Below are 19679 nucleotides of genomic sequence, written 5' to 3'. Positions count from 1 at the left end.
GTATATTTGGTTTTGCTCTCATGAACACCTATTGGATATTACACCTCCCCAATGACTTGGAGCTGTGTGCGTGTGATGATGGGGAAATATTTTATTTTAACTACACCAAAGGATGCATTCTTATCAGTCATCATGGTTCCTGCCAACTCTACAATTCTTTACCTTCACATGCAATTCTTTAAAGGGCTGAAGGGGAAACCCAAAAGGAATCCTTGGCTCAGCCTTGAAATCCAATATTTTTTCTTTATCCAGGTCACCCTAGGAGTAAAATTGTCTAGATCAGATCCTGCTTGTCAATTTGCTATTCTATATTGAGTTGAATGAGACTCAAAATAAGCAATTCCCATTAGAAAAGAGGGTATGAATTGATGAACTTTTCCCTCTCTGCAGTGAGATATTCTCTCACTCCTTTTATACCAGGGGTTGCCGGTTATGGTGCCCGCAGAGGACTTCTTGGTGTCCACAGCACCCCGCCTCCTGGCATGTCCCCTTGCTGAAATTAGACCTGAAAGCAGCATTCTATTGATATCAGTAAATAGTTTGTGGTGTCTGCTTGGTTGCGGTATGTGTTGGGTGCCACTGACAATTTTCTTCAATGTGTCTGTGAGTCCAAAAAGTTGGTAACCAGGTTTACACAGTTAAACAGTGTTTCATTGTGGCTGGTGCCAGAGTGGGATTATGGGGAAAGTTGCTCTTCATAAATAGTTGTCTCTATAGAGCCTCAATATAATTGTGGATGTGCTATAATTACTGTTGTGCTAAATTTATCTTTTTAACTATCCATCTTAGGGAATGTATATAAAATCTACTTACGATGGATTACATGTTGTTACTGGAACAACAGAAAACGTGAGTATTTTTTAACGTTTTCCTCCAAACAGAATTAATTAAAGCTATCTTAGATGAAGATGAGATCCAAGAAGCCAACTTGATTAAAGCAGATTCTGAAGTCATATTTTTATTTATTTGGGTTTTGCAACATTATCATTAACTTATCATTGACTGTGGTAATTAAGTGTGCGCTTGTCTGATGGTGTCTGCTTGTCTAATATCAACCCCTTAGTTCAGTTTGCAGTATGCAAATGGAAAAGAGTGTTTAAAAATGCCGCTGGGGTTTGAAATACTGGAATTACCAGAACTATTGTTGAGTAAAGTGCTTATAGTGTTTGGTCTAGTAAATGCTGGCTGAGCAAATATGTACTTCCATAATGTGCTCTGTCCTTTATAAAAGCAGCAGCAGGATGTTTAGACTAGTAGTAGAATGTAAGATTCCATTTGCTTCCTGGGACAAACACATTTTCAAGATAACAGAAACAGATATTTTTTAATTGCAAAGCCTCTGAAGGGTCAAAAGGGAAAGACTGGTTGAATGTGTTGATTGGGGTGTGGAAAATAATTGCAGCAACAATGAGGATGACATTTCTTCTGAACTGAAAGGCAGTGCTTGGCAGAGTTGGGAATGAAAATAAGGATTATCTGATGACTTCTGAGATACAGTTAGAATAAAGTTCCTGGATTGCTTGGCACATATATATCAGGATTTTATAAGCATGCAAATTGTTACTTATCCCCTCCTTCCCAGAAAGAAAGATAGCAGGTTAGCAGTCATAAAACTTTGGATCTCCTTTATCTCTCTTAGAGCTTGCTTGAAAAATCCTAGCTTCCTTTCTTTGGGGACTGCAGGAGTCGGTGATTTACAATTAGTAGAATGATTCCTTTCAGACATGGAGACTAGGCATTGCAGTTGCTGCTGCTTCTCATTCACTGTCCATCCAATAGTGTAGATAAAGTAGAGCCTGAGATGGTAGATATTAAAGCTCTCGAGTTGTTCAAGAGGAGTGAGACGTGTCCGATTCCAGTCAGGTGACAGGATTTCCCAGTTGTTTTTAACGGCTTGTGATTTCCTGCTTTTGGTGGGAATGATCTGACCCAAACAGAGCTTTCCAGTCATCTTGCAAACTCTCATGATGCAAGCCTATAGGGCTGCCTTGTTTGTTTCTTTGAGAGCTTTTGCAAACGGATTTTCGTAATCCTGACAGATATTCCTTGGTATGTGCAGTGCACATTTTTGGATGTCTATGATTGCGTACTCTGAGAGATCGTCTGTTGGATTCTTTGCCAAATAGGTGTTTCCGTTCCAAGGAAAAAGGGAGTTGTCCACTGGAGGTTCCCTGTCTTCCCAGGCATCTTGCCTCACTTTCCCAATAGCTTTCTTTCATGAAGGTGCTGCTGCTGTAGTTTTTGCCCCCTCCCCTCCCCCAAATGCGTCAGATCAGATGGTGAAAGGTGATGGAGTCTTTCCTAATGAGGTTTTCAGTTCTCATCTCAGGTAGCCCAAGGGGATTGTCCTGTCCTCCATTTCCCTTGATAAGGGAACAGAGGAAATGAGACATTTGTTTCAGTTGTATGAGTCACGCATCAGCTTAGTACCTTTTCCTTTCTCTGTGAGTGGGATGTCAGGAGTTTCACTGGATGTGAAGTGGTCATAATGGCATTGGAGACATTTATAGCAACAGCTGCAGGAGAGTGCTGTGTCCTGGACAGAACAGAGTAATATTTAGGTGCCAAAACTACTGCTTGCTGATAGTTAACAAGGCAGACAACAGGCTTAGTTAGGATATTTGTGATAAAAGTTGTTTTTTTAACACCTCTATCTTTCAGTACACATAATTGACCCTGCAGCATGTTTCCTGCGATTAAGAGAAATCTAGTTAAATTTGCAAGCTTTTTATTAGATGAGTAAGCAGTACAGAACATGCAAACTAAAATGCTTCATGTGTGCTCGAGACATGTTTTAAAACAAAAGAAACATGGTGTTCAGTAGTATAGCAGCAGAAATAACTAAAACTGTTGGTCTTAGAATCTATTGTTCTTAATGGTTTTTAAAGTTTCGGCGGGTTTTCTGCTATAACCTCCAGTTGGTTTAGTTCAGCCTTCCCCAACCTTGTTCTTTCCAGATGTTGGACTGCAACTCCCAGCATCCCCAGCCATAGGTGATGGTGATGGGGCTGATGGGAGTTGGAGTCCAGCAAACAACTGGAGAGAGCGAGGTTGGGAAAGGCTCACTTAGTGTTTTTGCTTTGTCAGGGCCTAAGTATACGGCAGCGGTAGATCATGCGATATAGCTGGGTCACTGTTATATAGAAAGTTGTGTGCGCACGTAGCTCTAAAGCAGGCACCCCCAAACTTCGGCCCTCCGGATGTTTTGGACTACAATTCCCATCATCCCCGACCACTTGTCCTGTTAGCTAGGGATCATGGGAGTTGTAGGCCAAAACATCTGGAGGGCCACAGTTTGGGGATGCCTGCTCTAAAGTGAGATATGGAAGCTGTTCCCTTCCTTCATACTTCCCATTCTGAAATGGCTTCATCCACTTTTCTCTTCTCTGTCTCCCCTCCCCCTGGGTTGGCCCTGTGTTTTGGAGGTAACCCCTGCTGGGAGAAAAGTGCTTGGATTAAGCAGTTTCAGGTAGGGGAAGCGATAATCTCCCTGTCCCTGCCTGGTCCATGCTGTGCCTTAAATCTCTTCCTCTGATTTATAGGTTTTCAGCATGGCTGTGTCATGTAGCTACCTAGCTGTGCCTCAACAAGTAATGAAAACACCCCTTTTTTGCAACAGTTCTTCTCTCTCTCTCATTCTGTCAAAAGAATTTCGGTTTGTGACTCTTTTGCAACCCAGACCGGGGCTCATTCCCATTGCTTGAATTTGTATCCAAGGACTCACAACAGAAATATGTAAGCTGTCTCCCTTAAAATCTGAGTTGACAAATGGGACCCATGACGACATGTTGCAGTTAGGAATGCTTCTGCTTAGGGAGCCAGCCAGCCATGCCTCCCTTGAGGATAGTCCATTTTCTTTTCCAAGTAAAGCTCTGTATTCCATGGCTGCTCGGTCACCCTTGGGCTTCTCTTCTGTCCCTTGCAAACCTCAGGGTTCTCCTGAACATGCTCATATCTCTTCCTTGTTTCACAGTAGCCCCATTTTGGCCAAATAGCTGTTGGCATTTGCCACCCGAGTTTGCATTTAGAGAAAGTGATGCAGGGTAATACTAAGACTCCGTTGGACCTGTGAGAACAGTTTAAAATAGAGATGGGGAATTTGTGAATGCTGGACTACAACTTCCCATCATCCCTGACCTTTGGATGTGGGTTGATGGGATTTGGAGTCCAGCAACATCTGGGAGGCCTGAGGTTCTCTGACTCTGGTAAAATCTGTGCATGTTGTCACTTGATTGTAGCACCATCAACTGCTGACTGTGAACATGTGACTCATATAGCTTAGAATTTCCCTTAGACACACAAGTGATGTGATTGCATCAGCCAGTAACTACTTTAAAAACAACAACCCCAAACAGGATATTTTATTTATTAAACATTCTGCTTAATAATGTATGTTCTTAAGCAGTACAGTGGTACCTCAGTTTACAAACTTAATCCGTTCCGGAAGTCTGTTCTTAAACCAAAACCGTTCTTAAACCGAGGTGCACTTTCCCTAATGATGCCTCCTGCCGCCGGTGCCCTTCCACCGTTCAGATTCTGTTCTTAGACCGAGGTAAAGTTTTCAAACTGGGACACTATTTCCAGTTTTGCGGAGTTTGTAAACTGAATTGTTCTTAAACCGAGGTACCACTGTACATAAAAAATTACAGATTTCAGAGTGTCTGAAGCTGGCTTACTGTGTGTTTGTGTGAATGAAAAGGCTTTCTACTACGTGTTCTATGTCTTGCTTGTTGGGTTGGAAGCTTGTAGCACTCCTAGAGGTTTATTCCCAGTTTGGGGTGGGTGGGTTGGTTTTGTCTTTATCCCCCCCCTCCCTTTCTGGCAGTCAGAGCATATTTGCCAGTTCCTGGTGTAAAGAGACTTCATGGAGGCGCTGTTGTTCAGTGGAAACACAGAGAGCCCCAGGTTCAATCCCTGGTATCTTTAGCTAAAGGATGGGGATGACCTTTACTTGCAATCCTGGACAGCTCCTGCCAGTAAGAGTGGACCAGTGGAGGCTGGTCTGTTATGGTGAATGAGATGCTGCCTCACCAACCTCAGTCTGCCTGCCTTCTTACTTACAACCAGTCTGTGGGGCGGCACTGCCTGCAAGCTTTCTCCTCCTTGGGTCTCAGTGTTGCTGCTTGTAGAACTCAGCTGGCTTACAGAACTCTGCCCTGCCAGTCCCAATGGTCCCCAGTCACCACTGGAATGGACAGCGCAGGCCTAGTTGTACAAACAGTCACGGATAGTACGGTATAGCCAAAGAAGTTCCTTTCCTGCGACTCCTGTCCCTTTAACACCTGTGTGACAAGGATTAAGTTTTGCATTACTCGTCCTTTCGATGGTACAAAACCTGTTCCTGCTGAAGCTCTGCTTGACCTCTTGCATCAGGACAAGCCAGGTTAGCCAAAAGGAGCTTTTGCTTTTGGCAGCAGAAAATCACAGCAGAGTTTGAGACCTTATGCAAACTTTTGTTTTGTTTGCTCAACATCTAAAATCTGATTAAGGGTTTATTGATTAAGATCATGGGGTGGTTTTCAACAGTTTAGGGCACTTGCTGCTCCTTTTGTTCCGTATTGAAACAATACGCCAATCCCAAACGTTCACTTGCACTATATAGAGGAGCCCTTGAAATAGAACCTAAGGCGTGGCTATGCAAATATAAAGGTGGGGCTATGTAGATAGAAGCAGGTGCTATTCTCAGTTAGTGGCGTGGTCACCACTGGCTGCTCCCAGTGATGATCTCCAATATAAGGAAATGGCTAGTTGTCCCTATAGGAGCGAATGGCAAAGAGCGGCATTATGGTGCATTGTTGAGCTGATAGCAAAACCTGCCCTCCATCTGAAAATGCTGAGTGATCCGGTCCTCAGTGCCACACACTTAATGATGTGAACCTACCACCACCTGGGTTCCATGTTCTCAGGCAAGGCCTTCCTGCTCTCACACTTCACCTGCCATATCAACCAGCCTTTTGCTAGTTATTTAATTGATAGTTGTGATGTCTAGTGATGGAGATGGCAGCTGTAATTTGCATAGAAATCTCACAGGCATGTCTATCTGCATAGCTTTTCTGTCAAGGTCATCCTGAAGTTTTTAATTTTTTTTTAAAAAAAACCAACTAAGCAGCTGTTTAGAAGTTTTCAAGTGGCAAAGCAATGAAAATCTCGGCGCTCCTCTTTTTGTCCTCTGCAGTCTCCTGCTGATAGGTCTCAGAAAATTCATGCAGGCGATGAAGTGATCCAGGTGAATAGCCAGACTGTGGTGAGTAAAGGGCATTTCTTGTTTCCCTTTATTTTTAGCCAAGCAATTTTCAGAGTGTGAGCAAGCTCACAAGACAGATTTTATCTTCATTTACCAGTGACTGACCTTTTCAATTAAATTCTTGAGTGGGGGGTGGGGTTGTAATGCTGGAATGGTGCTTTTCCCATTAAGGCAGTAATCGCTAGAATAGCAAGTTCATGTTACAAATTCAGCTAGAACTTTTTATAAAAGGTTGGTCATAAAACATTTTGATTAAGGAAAGAATGAGCTTTCCATCAGTTTATTCCCTTAAGCTTGTTTTTTTAAATAACCCCCCCCCCTGAGAAATGCAATTCAGTTTGAAAACATCAAGTACTGAGGCTATTTAAGAATGATTAGATGTTTTATAGGGCTCACCAAATGAGAAGTTTACTAAGTGTGGGCCTGGAACATAACTATAGATTTCTGAAGGTAGGACCAACTTAAAGTGGGTGGAAGTCAGGTCAAGAAACAGAAGTAAGGAAGACTCCATCCTTCTTGTTGTATACTTTCTTCCACACAAAGCTTGCAACGTCCTTCATGGAAGCAGGTAGATTCAGAAGAGTCTGCTGTTACGACTCTTCTGGAAAATTTTGGGCTGAACAGTCAAGCAATACCAGCATCTAGAACTGTTTCTTTGTTTAGTCAGGTTTATCCTGGGTTGGTTGAGCTGATGACAGCCATTTCCTGTGAGTACCCTTTCTAGGCATTTGCACAAAGTTGTGCCTTTGAGGGGGGCTAGAATGGGTGAGGTAGGGAAGATGGCAGACTGTTCCTTTGCTGCCAGTTGAAGGTTTCCACTGCTCAGCAGTCACTGCTACTGATTTGGGGGCCATGTGCTGTCTACCCTCCTCATCCCAAAATTAAGTGCTAGGGCTTTGATTTGGGGGCCGGAATAACTCTTCCCTGCTTAAATGAGCCAACTCACTATCATAGTAATTGGCAGCTTGTTTACATGTGCCCCATATTCCATAGATGCATTTATGCCCAAAACAGCTCACAGAAAATAAACTGTTTAAATTGTAATAATTTATTTTAAAAATCCACCATAGTGTCACATCACTAACAAGTGAACAATTAACGATTAATTTGTAATATGTGAAAAGATGTAAGTGAGCAAAAAAGCTTACCAATAGGTCAGTTAACAATATCTAATGTAGCTCCAGGGGCGATGGTGTTAGTGCCTAGCCAACCCCCACCCCATTTTTATACCCAATTGGCAAAAAACAAAACAAAAAACACCCTACATATTTATATGTATCTCTCTCATCTCAAAGGCTACAGGCTAGAAGACAGCGTTCACTGAAACTCTGCATTTTTATAGCACCTTTACCCTAGCCTCCAAAAGCCCACACTAACGGAGAAGTCTTTAAAAGCTTCTGGATGATGGCCAAACCTAGAGCTCATAATTCTGCAGTGAACAGTGATTTCCACACCAGCATTATAGAAGATAATTTGATCTACATGCCTCTGATGTCGGGCAGTAAACACAAGTGTTGGTTTGTCTGATTTGTTTTGAAGGTGGGATGGCAGCTGAAGAACCTTGTGAGGAAGCTCCGTGAGAATCCTTCTGGTGTTACTCTATTAGTGAAGAAACGCCATACAGGCTCTTTTAATTTTACTCCTGCGCCACTCAAAAACCTAAGGTGGAAACCACCACTTGTTCAGGTAACATACAGTTATACAGAGCTCTTTCCCCCGCTCCTTTACACTAATTCTATTTTGTTTGCTCATTTATTGATGAATATTCTTTCCTTTCTTGAAGATTAAGGGTGGGGAGCAGAATGTTAAAAAAAATAATCATTATTTTAGTCACTTAAAACTTAGGAACTGGTATTGTCCTGTTCCTAGCCATAAGAAAGGCACCCCAAATGTCTGAATTGATTGAGCATGCAAAACAAGTACATGGTACAGTCCTCCTTGGACTGTACCTGTTCAGACTGCAAATATGGGGCTACACATTTTAATTGTCTTCTGTTTAAAAGAGGGTAAATAAGCATGTTGGGGAACAAGGTTTTAGTCTTGTCTTGCCCTCTGTCATGCTTCCCAGTGATTTCTTCCCTCCCCTTTCAGTCTGAAGTGGTTTTCTCCAAGAAGGACTGTATTGTGCCATGCATTTTCTGCATGATTTAAATCAAATTTTGTGCTTATTCTTGAAGATGCTCAGGCTTTGGTAAGGAACAGCCGGATAGAATGTTCAAATCTTAGAGATTTTAGTGGGATGTGAAATGGGTATAGTCTCTTGGGCCCAACCAACTTTGGCCTTTATTAGGTCATACCACCTATCTATTTGAGCTTGGAAAATGACAGTAAGCCAATTCTTGCACTAGAGTTCTGTTGTAATGCGCATATACAAATAGCCCTTGTGAAAGCACTGAAGCTCAATGGTAATGTATTTTCATAATTTTGCATTGACTAATTTAACTAGTTTTGCAGCCAGGATAGAAAGGGTAGTTGATAACAAAAGAATCTGTGAAATCTCATTTTTCCATTAAATTACCTTAGCTTTCTAATATACCAAAAGAAACAAGGCAGCCGGGGCTTGAAGAGAGGGGGAGAGGGATGGTTTTTCTTTAATCCCTGAAGGATCCTGTTTACCAGGACAGATAACTTATAGTGAGGCCATTTGGGGCTGAGTTGCTTATAATCTTTTGGACTGATGAATTCTAGAAGTAAACAGTAAATTCCCGATGGGCTGGAAAACTAATGATGGGAGATTATGTTTTCTAAAAGAGCAGTTTTATCCAGTGTTCTTTTGTAGCCTAGCTGAGTTGTGTGATTTCCCCCCTTTTGTTTTCATGGTGGTGTTTGCATTTGCCAGTTGCCAACATCAGCAGAATTGGGATGTTGTGGCATCTGTGTGTGAGAGAGAAAGAAAGGGTGTGGAAAAGAAATGAGGATTAATAGCTTTAAGAGGATGATGATTTTGAGGCTGAGCAAGTAATGTTAAGGGAGTAGTTTGACACTTTCAGGAAGCTAATAAATGAATTGCTTATAGGTGCAGTTACAGTTCCCACCACTTTTGTCTGTGCACTATTGAAGCTGTTGCTCTGCAAGAACGTGCTAAACAGGTGCTTGTGTAGCTGTTTCTTAGCTTTCCGTGCTGATGAACAGGTCTCTGCCATAGGTGTCCGCTGTGCATTGTTTTTCAACTCATCTCCTGTTGTGTTTTGTGCTTATTCTGTAACTGTTTTTATTAGATTTTGTGCATTGCCTTGGAACGTATGTGGAAGATCATTAAGAAAACATGGAAGGAAAATTAAGAGAAGTTATTAACATATATTTAATATCTCACAAAAGCCTCAAGGGGCTCGTTTTCTTCAGCAAGTCATTTCTACGGTTCCAGGGTATAGCAGCTTACTATTATTAATTTGGAAATGCAGTAAACAAAACAACAAACTGCAGATTTTTGGTTTGGATACAGGTTATTGGTTTCTTCCAAGGGTGCCTGGAGTTACACAGCCACGTTTACCGTAAATTGTTACATGTAGCCTTATTTTTAACAACCCTAGGCAGCTAAGGAAAACGAAGCACAATCAGTAAACATAAAACAAGAAGTAATGTGTCTGTTTCCAATGGCTCAGGTGAGAGGAGGAATGTTATAATATTGTAGATGGAAAGGGCCAGTTGCACAGTGTATGTCTAATTTACTTAAGCAACTACCTGTTGTTTTTCTCACTGCAGACCAGCCCACCTGCAACTACTACCCAGTCACCTGAAAGCACCATGGATGCTTCTCTGAAGAAAGAGAAACCAGCCATTCTGGACCTTTACATACCTCCACCGCCATCTATTCCATATGCCCCTCGGTATGCCAATACCTACCTAATGCTTAACCTACCTAATGCCTTTATTTTAGATTTATTGTTTATTGATGTAGAATATTTATAAACTGCTCACCATTCTAAAATATCATGGCAGGGTGTAAGAAAAAGGAGAGAGAGAGAGAGATAGAGAGAGAAACCAAATGCAAAATTCACACCCATAAAATATATTGAATCCATATATAAAACGAACAAGAACAATATTCAGCAATGCTACTATGAAAATGCCCTATTGAATAAAAAGTCTTAAGAAAATGACCTAAAAGAACAAATGGTTGGTGCCAACCTAATTACCATGGGGAGTGTATGTTGAAGTGTGAATGCTGTCGCCCTAAAAACTCTGCCCCGGGTACACATGAAACAAATTTCTAGGGTGTCTTAGGGCCATGCTGGATAACATAAGGATTCAAGCAGGATGGCAGAAGGCAGTCTGTTAGGCAAACAGGTTCTAGGTTGCTTAGGGCTTTATGCACCAGGGCTGGCTGTCAGTACAGATCCCTTAACAGCAGCATTGCACACTAGCAGCAGGTCGCTCCTCACTGCATGCTAGCCACAGCATTCTGCACCAGCTGCAGCTTCTGGACCAGCCTTAAGGTCAGCCCCACAAGTGGAAGTAATCTATTATCTGAAAATTCTGACTATTTTGCATGATGTATTCAGGTGCTGTTAATCCTGCAATCTGAATTGCAGAGTGCTTAGGACTCACTCCAGATCACAGAAACCTTGTTTAACCACCTCTCTGGCGTCTATTGATGGCCCACATATCTTCAAGCGTCCTGTTTAGGAGCTTGCTTTCAGGGAAGAATCAACATTCTTAGCAGAATCATTGTCCTAGTACAGGGGTCAGCAAACTTTTTCAGCAGGGGTCTGGTCCACTGTCCCTCAGACCTTGTGGGGGGCCGGACTATATTTTGAAAAAAAAAACATGAATTCCTATGCCCCACAAATAACCCAGAGATGCATTTTAAATAAAAGCACACATTCTATTCATGTAAAAACACGCTGATTCCCAGTCTGTCCGCGGGCTGCCTTTAGAAGGCGATTGGGCTGCATTTGGCCCCCGGGCCTTAGTTTGGGGACCCCTGGTCTAGTAGTACAGTTTATGCTTTTTCTGCACTTGTGCAGAATTGTAGGACCCAGCTCATGCACCCTTGATTATGTCTTCACTCCTTTTACTTTTTTTTGGCCAAATCTTGAACAGCTATAAAGTCCCACTTCTTCTCAACAGTAGTAAGGACCCTCCATGAGTGCAGAATCACAGTGCCTTATATTTTCATTGCTAATCAAGTTCCTATATCTTTGCAGGGATGAGAAGGGGAGTTTTGTTTATGCAGGAGGCAGCAAACCTAAACAACCGCTACCTGGTTCCAAAGGTGCGGAATCTCCCAATTCCTTCCTGGATCAGGAATGCAGGAGGAGAAGGTTTACACTTACCGATTCCGATCCATTGCCTGGCTATTCCATGGAAGCAAATATTTTTCCTGCAAAGATGAGGGAAAAAACACAGTCCTATGGTGAGTAAATTGTTACATGGATCAGCTGAGGAGAAAAGCTGTGTGCATCAGAGTGTATAGGGCAGACATAGGCAAACTTGGCCCCCCAGATGTTTTGGGACTACAACTCCCATCATCCCTGACCACTGGTCCTGTTAGCTAGGGATGATGGGAGTTTTAGTCTTAAAACATCTGGAGGGCCAAGTTTGCTTATGCTTGGTATAGGGTGTTGGAGTGTGTATGTGACAAAACCTCAAATGTAAAGCAAAGGCTTGAAAATTAGGTCCCCAAATCTGTCGCTAAGTACCAGCCACTGGGAGCAGATAGCAGGGAAGGACCTGCTTGTTAAGGAGTGGACACACTGCCACTTCTTTTAGGATGACAGGCACCAGCCAGGATGGGCAGAGATCAAGATAGCCACACGTATCCTGTCCCATCACCAGGCCACATCAATTGAAAAATGATCCCACAAGACACATCACTCTACCGCAGCTGTGGCATCCAAATTGCTATGGAGTTGAGTGACTTCATCCTCAAAGTGTTGGGCAAATCATTCATAGTTGGCTCCAGAGATCCAACCCCCACGTTTGGGTTGACAAGCCTCTGGACCACATGGAAAAGCTTCTTAGCTGCCTCCATTGCTACTTGATAGGTGTGTTTATGTGCCCTAGCAAGTTTCCAAGTCGGCTTCAGAACAAATTTTACACCACTTGCGCTCTAGCCATCTCTGGATTTGTTTTGTCACCTGCAGTTCCTTAGTAAACCAAGTTGCATTCCAAAGAGGAACCCCAGAAGCGATTGTGTTGATGGCCCTTTTCATATCATCATTCCACACAGAGCTGAGAGCCCTAGCAGAATTGCTGGCTCTGTCTGTTGGAAACCTTCCATTAGTTTCTGGAGGCAGGCCATCTTAACTGGTCCCACATCCCTACAGGCCAGAGCAGCTGCTACAAGTCCAAACTTATTAGACATCCTGTTACTTGCTAGTATTGCACCTCAGTTAGCTTCTTCCTATTTTGAATAGATTGTGTAAACTCTTTGCATTGTGTTTGTCATTGAGATCAGCTAATATGAAGTTAACTCAGCACTGTTTTCTTGAAACCCCTTCTGTGTTGCCTTTAGGAAAACCTCGCCCATTGTCTATGCCTGCAGATGGAAACTGGCTGGGAGGTGTAGAACCTTTCTCTAGGCCCCGAGCAATGGGGAGAAAAGGTAAAGAATTGTGCTCTAGGACAGCCGCTTTCTTAAATGCACTTGTCCGTACATTCACTACCCTGGCTTGTAGCGAAGGGTCCACTGTGCAGTTAAACCTTGCTAAATTCTGAACATCCTCTTGTGTGTTTGCCATGAGTAAAATCAGAAGTGGGGATCCTAGTTGTTGAAATACAAAACTTTGGTCCTTTTTATTCCTGTAAAGAGGTGGCCCACCTGGGTCCACAGGTTAGATGTTGCTGTTTTTAACAAATCTCAGTTGGGTCAATTTTCTATTAGGATGGTCTAGTATAAGTCTTCAGAGGCTTTTAATTCCATTGTATCCCTTGACAGTAGGGTGACACCTCTTTGTTAGGCTCTGAAGTAGGTTGGTTGCTCCTAGGTATATTATGGAAAACTCCTCTAAACCTTAGGCTGGCACTGGCAAATTTTTCTGGGCCAAGGATTCATTATCTGACTTTAAAGCACAGTACCAGAGTACTGGTTTTCTCTCCTGTTTTCTTCTGCTCCATTCCTACACATTGTAAAATTGGCCAGGTGATCTCTATCTAAGACAATGCGAGCTGGGACCTGGTTTGCTTGTGCCCATGGAATGAATAGAAAGAGATGGTTGCCTGCAGCATAAGCTTGCCTTGCAGTGCAATTCAGCCTATATGCTTCTGCGCCACAATCCTCCTTATCTGTCCTTAAAAGACATGAGCTAATATCTGACTTGACAAAAACGCACATGCGCGTTGTAAGAATAGGTGACACACACAGAGCCTCTGAACGACTTCCGTATTGCTACAAATCATGGATGTAGTGATTAGCCACTCATATATGTTGCTCAATGCACACCTTCGCAGACAGGTGAGGGACTTTCAAAAGTCATTACTGCTTTTGTTTGCCTTGTATTGCAACATCTGAGACAAAGGTAAGTGTTATATAGCCAGTGTGAAACCGTGTTTGTTCTCTACTGCACAGAGGTCCATCTTCATTTACTTTATACTGAGAGCCAAATCTGCTTCGCTTTCTGTAAGTGCCAGTCACCATAAACTAAGCTACACTAGCGTAGGGAGAAAACCACTACATTGTTGAGGAGCGCAACATACAGGGATTTATTTCATGGAGAGGGAGGTTATTCCTCCTGCCCCTTAACGCTGTACCCTAAAGCACTAGAGTCAGCTTACACAAAAAAATAATTTTAGCAGTGTTCTAGGGCTTTGAAGCAGGTGAGAGACAATCCATGTTACATACAATATGGTGCACTGAAAGCAAAATGGCTGCAAATCTTAGGGATAGTGGTGATTTTGAGTGAGGAGAATGGGACTTTGGAAAGTTGTATGAGGAAACACCCACCTACCTATGAGCTATACCGTATTGAGCCAAGGGCCCGTCTAGTCCAGCATCTCGCAGTAGCCAACCAGATGCTTGTGGGAAGTCAGCAAGCAGGACCTAAGGGCAGCTACACACTCTCCCCTTGTGATCCCCAGCATTTAAAGGCGGAACATAGCTATTACGGCTAGGAACCATTGATAGCCTTACCCTCCCTGAATTTCTCTAATCGTCTTTGAAAGCCATCTGAGTTGGTAGTCTTTGATATTACTTGCTGTGTGAAGGAGCACTTTCGTTTGTCTGTTCTGAATCTTCCAACATTCAGATTCATGTGACGTCCCTGAGTTCTAGTCATATGAGAGAGGGAGATGGGATGGGACGGGACGGCTCTCTGTTCACCTTCTCCATGCCATGTATAATTTTCTATACCTCTGTCACATTCCCTCTTACCGTTTCTCTAAAAAGGCTGAAAGGCACGCAACTTTTCTCCCTACAATTCTTGCCTAAACAGCTGCTGGGGGAGTTCCAGGGGAGAAGTTGTGGGTGAAGGATTAAACACCCAACTCTGCCCACTTCTCTGCTCCAAACTGCCTCTTCCCAAAGCTCTTGTTTCCACCAGGATTTTAATGCAAGTACTTGCATGTACCTTTATAATTTAGCCCTAAAGCAAAACGCAAATCCTCAGTAAGTAAAATGGAGGTGAAGAGCAGAACGCAAGTTTGAGTAATCTTAGAGAGAGGTGATGGTGGGGGGGGGAGAATCTGTGTGGGGCAGTTCACCAAAACTTCAGACTGGCTGGAGGTGTTGAAACTCTCTCTTCTGCATCTCCTTATGCTGGCTCTGCAAGGTTTGATAAGTGTGTATTTTCTTCGTTCGTTGCAGGTGAAAATGCCCTCTGCCGGTACTTCAGCAATGAGAGAATCCCGCCCATCATTGAAGAAAGTTCCCCGCTTCAGCACCCGTTTTCCAGGCCTGTGGCGGAAAGGCAGCTAGTGAGGGGAGCAGACTACATCAGGGGGAGCAGGTGTTTTGTTAATGTGGATCTTCACAACAGTGCGACGATCCCTTTCCAGGAGGATGGAGCCAAGAAGCCCCCGGTGACCTCCTCCACGAAATCCTCCTCCACAGAGCGCTCCCTGCTGGTCAGCTGGATTACGAGACTCAAGTTATTGACTCACTGAGTTAACTGGCTGCGTTATGACTTTCTAGGGTATTTGATATTAAGTGCCTTTTCTTCCCCTCCACCTTCAAATGGTTTTGCAGTACCCACAGAGTTACTGAGCAGTTTTTTGCATTCTATTTTATTTTGTCCCCCTGGATAAGCTTGCCCTTTCCCCAATGTTTCTGTCTCGAGATTCACTGGAGTTGGAGAGAGGGCGTCTGTTTAAGGGGGAGCAGGAGGAGAAAGATCGCAAGATGTAGCATTTTTCTACCTGCCCAAGGGTGGAGGGGGAGATTCAGTCCTCTGGAGAAAAACCGATCAGGCTCGAGTGAATCAGAGGTCACTGCTGACCTGAAATCCGCATGACCCACGCAGAAGCAATCTCTGCATTGTAATGAGGCCTGGTGGCACTTCATTTGCTACAAGACTCTGATGCTGTGCAACCTACTGGATCTGCAGACTATGTAGCACTCAGCAAAAAATGGATTCCTACGCTGCAATCCTGACCAAGAAGGAAGAAAAGGGGAGGTTTTCCCCTCCCTCGTCCCTTTTAAGCAACGTGGTTGCACTGCAAGTGACTGGAGACGACTCAACTGTTGTCAGGAATAAAATGCAGTTTCTTCCTTTGTTCTGATTAGTTACAAACGTGAGGCTATTTTGGTTGATCCTCCAGTTATTAAAATCTTAGTACAGTTAAACTATTCTTCCCTGAATTGCTGCAATACTCATCCAATTAGGACATGGATTGCTACAACATGCCAAGGAAATGCATCTCAAGTGACAATGGTAAAAATGAATATATCTTATTGCTTTTTTATGATTAAGACTGAATAGCTGTTAACCAAAGTATTCTTCTGAAAGCAATCCCTGCAAGCTTCTGGAACATCAACTGTGGTTCAAGGTTGAACTGGTTTTTATATTATTTGGGCTTTAAAGGCTGACTTGTGATGAGTTACATTTTTTGTAAGGCAGTTTGCTCTTTCAAAGCATTGGGGAAGGAACTGTTTGCCATCATTAAATTAGTAGCATCGGGTGATTGTTGGGGTGGTCTGTGGAAGGGAGAACTTGCAAGAAGTGTTTGGATGCAAATAATTCGTTTTCAAAGCAAATGTAGGAAAGAGGGGTTTGTTTGTTTTTGTTAGAGACCCACAAAGAACATCTTGTTTAAAATAATTTAAAAGTATTTAACTTATGCTTTCTTTCTTTTCTTTTTCTTAAAAAAAACTTAACCTTTTATGCAGCTTTTACATTTCTCTCTGACATCACTGGCTACTAATTAGCCAAGGCAAAAAAAAAAGTTTCTTTCCCCATTAAATTAGTTATTTGAATGGTCTGAAAACAGCACCATCTACACTGATGAAAGGAATTCATCACATTTTACACTGCTGTCTAACATGATAAATGTGATCTCGGCAAGCTTTCTTGAGCAGTTTATAACAAGCATGGGGAGACAGATGTTAAATTAACTGTCTAGGAAACTGTCTCAACCATACTAGGTTGAATGGATTTGCACAAATTTTTACCATTAAAAGCATGCATATGGTTATAACTAAATTTGATCCTGTTTTTCACAAACAAGCTAAAACAGTGACATAACTTGAGTTACCTTTCAAGCTAAAGTGGCCATTGGTACCAGCCTAGCAAACTTCACCAAAGCTAGTGCAGCCATTCTGCATCTTGGTGATGTTTTCTCATAGTATTCAAAACTCTGTGGTTTCAATTAAAAAGAGGGAGTAAAACAAACAAACCCAAATGTAATTGAAATTGCAGTTCACTTTTTCTTTGAAGATCCAGGCAAGTATAAAGTATAAAGTGAGGTGTATTGTATGAAGTTCAAATATAAGCTAAATATCTCCCTCAGATAATGATAAAGGAAGATGTAACTAAGAAAATGGTCGGTCTCTCTCTCTCTCAACAAACTTGCTTTTGAAGCACCTAGTTAATTGAGCCTGAAATTTCTCATCCAGTTCAGGAAGTAACCTCTGTTCTCAGGAAAGAATGAATATGTTCATGCCTGTCTTTAATTCTTTTGTCATCCAAGATGGAAACACCACATGAATTGTTTGAAACTGTTTCACATGAGAGAAGGTGGCTGTGACACTGAGTTGTGAACCAAGAAGTCCCAGGTTTAAATCTTTCCAGCAATACACTGATTTACATTAGGTAAACTCGTATTTTTCAGGCTGTCTCCCTTAGATTGCAAGGTTAGAATAACACGTGATATGTGTAATATTTGCCACTCCTAATATGCAATCCATCTAAAGTGCCACGACAGGCTCTGATCCTGGTTTTGCAATGTTTTTAGAAGAAGAGCTCTCAAAAGCATTAGGCAGGACTCCTTGACACCACCCGTGACAACTTCTTTCCCTTGATCTGGCAATAGAGATAGTACATGCTCAAAACAGAAGTCGCTGCTTTGGTGTCATTGATGAGCCAAACTTCTAATTGGTTTATTTAGATTCCTGGTGTACTTTTGCTTCTCTGTGATCTGTTTCCAAGGGCCTTTAACGAGACCTTGAAAAACAGCTAAGGAAGGCAGGAGGCATGAAGATAACCCCCCCCCCCCCCGCAGCATAACCCTTACCAAAAACACTAATGCAGGATGCTTTGACATCTGTAATTGGAATGAATACACCTTAGTACAGTGGTTGCGCACTTAATTCATTCCGGGGTGCCGTTCTCACCCTGAACAGTGCTCAACCTGGGCAGCACTCTGTGCATGCGCGAAAACACAAGATCTCACGAGATCGCACTTCTGCGCATGCGCGAATTGCGCAGAACACTTCTGCACATCCACGGACTGCATGGGCATGCGCAGAAGCGTCTGCGCTCCGTGTTTCACTTCCGGGTTTGCGGAGTACGCAACCCGAACGTACTCAACACGGAGCGTTCGCAACACAAGGTATGGTTGTATCTCCTCTGACAAATTTCACTGTTGCTTCCTCTACTTACGAAAACACAGAATAAGAGAAATTTTTGCCTCATTCTACAGAGGCAAATCCCACAGTCAAATAATTTCTCCTAACCAGCAAAGGGCAGAAGTTGTATGGTACCATGTTAACATTTGCAGGGAATGTATCTACCTGAAAAGTGACCCGATAAAGCAGTTTATTACAGCACTAAACTGTAGTGCATTTTCTCATGTTTACAAATTGGGTGTATGTTCTAGCACAGCTTAGTCTTGCCTGTGTGTGTGTGTGTGTGTGTGTGTGTGTGCACATATATGCTAGCCTTAACAGTCATGGCCCTGTAGGTGTGTGTGTATATATTTGTGTGTGTGTGTGTGTGTTGTTCACTGTCTCCCACATATTGTGGAAACTTTCTGCAGGATGTCAGCTCTCCATGGAAGTGTGCGTGAATACAGCAACCACATTAATGATTGGGGACTAATCATGTGGGTGAATTTATCTATGTGAGGTTTTAGAGCCTTTCAGGTTTGTTTCCATTTCATCAATCCTTTAAGTTGCTTCGGGACACTTTTTGCGTGAAAAACGATAAAATAGTAGTTTCTCATCTGACCAGCAGTGGGATGTTGAGTGGCTGGTAGGGATCCAGTCAATTGACAGATATACACTGTACACATGGTGGCTTTAATTTGCACATACCCACCAACTATATTGGAAGTGGCACTTGCACTGCAGGAAGGGAGCACACAGCTTTACTACCAAGTGGGTTGAGACTCTTCATCTCGGGGTCGTGGGTTCGAGGCTCCACGTTGGGCAGAAGATTTCTGCATTGCAGGGGGTTGGACTAGATGATCCTTGTGTTCCCTTCCAGCTCTATGATTCTACCCCATACCCGCAGAAATTTAACACCCTCTCACCCACTGTTTGTAACGAATTGCATGCTCATATGTGAAGCGGGAGTAGCTGCCCCTACTTCATCCCAATTTCCCATTGACTTCAGAGTAATTCCCTTGTATATCAGTATATAAAATAAAAGTTTCCTACCATGAAGCCTGCTTGCACAGAAAGTTAACTAATTCTGTATTAACAAAAACACTTTAAAAAATAAATAACATTTGTATTCTGTCCTTTTAGGGTAAAATTCTTCTAAGGTGGCTAGCAAAAGGCAGTAAAATACATCAAACAAGGCGTTTAAAATGACTACTAGTAGGTAAAAAGAGCAGCAATTAAAACATGAAAACCAGCATGAAACTATCAGCCAAATGACAAGCAGAACAAAAATATCTTAACAATTTTTAAGCTTAGAAACATTGTTGTGTCCAGTATCCACACTCCCCCATGCTATTCCACATACCCAGCTATTCATACCAAAATCAATCTGCATGGAAGCTGTAGTGGAGTATAGCTAAAAGTGTGCGTTTCCGTAAGTCCCACTCCTAGAAATCACTGAAGGCAACAAAAAAGGATTTAGGTGAGGGCTGTTTGCATTTTGAAGTATTATTAAAA

At 42.5% G+C, this 19679-nt stretch overlaps 1 protein-coding gene across 2 annotated transcripts in view; it reads left to right on the top strand.

Annotated features, from left to right (window-relative positions):
• Positions 1-17154, top strand: part of CNKSR3 (CNKSR family member 3) — a 66211-nt gene extending 49057 nt beyond the window's left edge. For both annotated transcript variants that reach the window (XM_033144032.1, XM_033144033.1), the window contains exons 7-13: positions 790-849; positions 6176-6244; positions 7784-7930; positions 9947-10071; positions 11392-11600; positions 12702-12791; positions 14988-17154. In XM_033144032.1, the coding sequence (XP_032999923.1) occupies positions 790-849; positions 6176-6244; positions 7784-7930; positions 9947-10071; positions 11392-11600; positions 12702-12791; positions 14988-15286 (999 nt within the window). In that variant the 3' untranslated portion in view covers positions 15287-17154. The remainder of the gene's footprint in view (positions 1-789; positions 850-6175; positions 6245-7783; positions 7931-9946; positions 10072-11391; positions 11601-12701; positions 12792-14987) is intronic.
• The last annotated feature ends 2525 nt before the right edge of the window (positions 17155-19679 follow it).

This window comes from Lacerta agilis, chromosome 3 (assembly GCF_009819535.1).
Source record: "Lacerta agilis isolate rLacAgi1 chromosome 3, rLacAgi1.pri, whole genome shotgun sequence".
In the NCBI taxonomy this organism is placed as follows: Eukaryota; Metazoa; Chordata; class Lepidosauria; order Squamata; family Lacertidae; genus Lacerta; species Lacerta agilis.
This window is presented reverse-complemented; position numbering and strand designations above follow the sequence as displayed.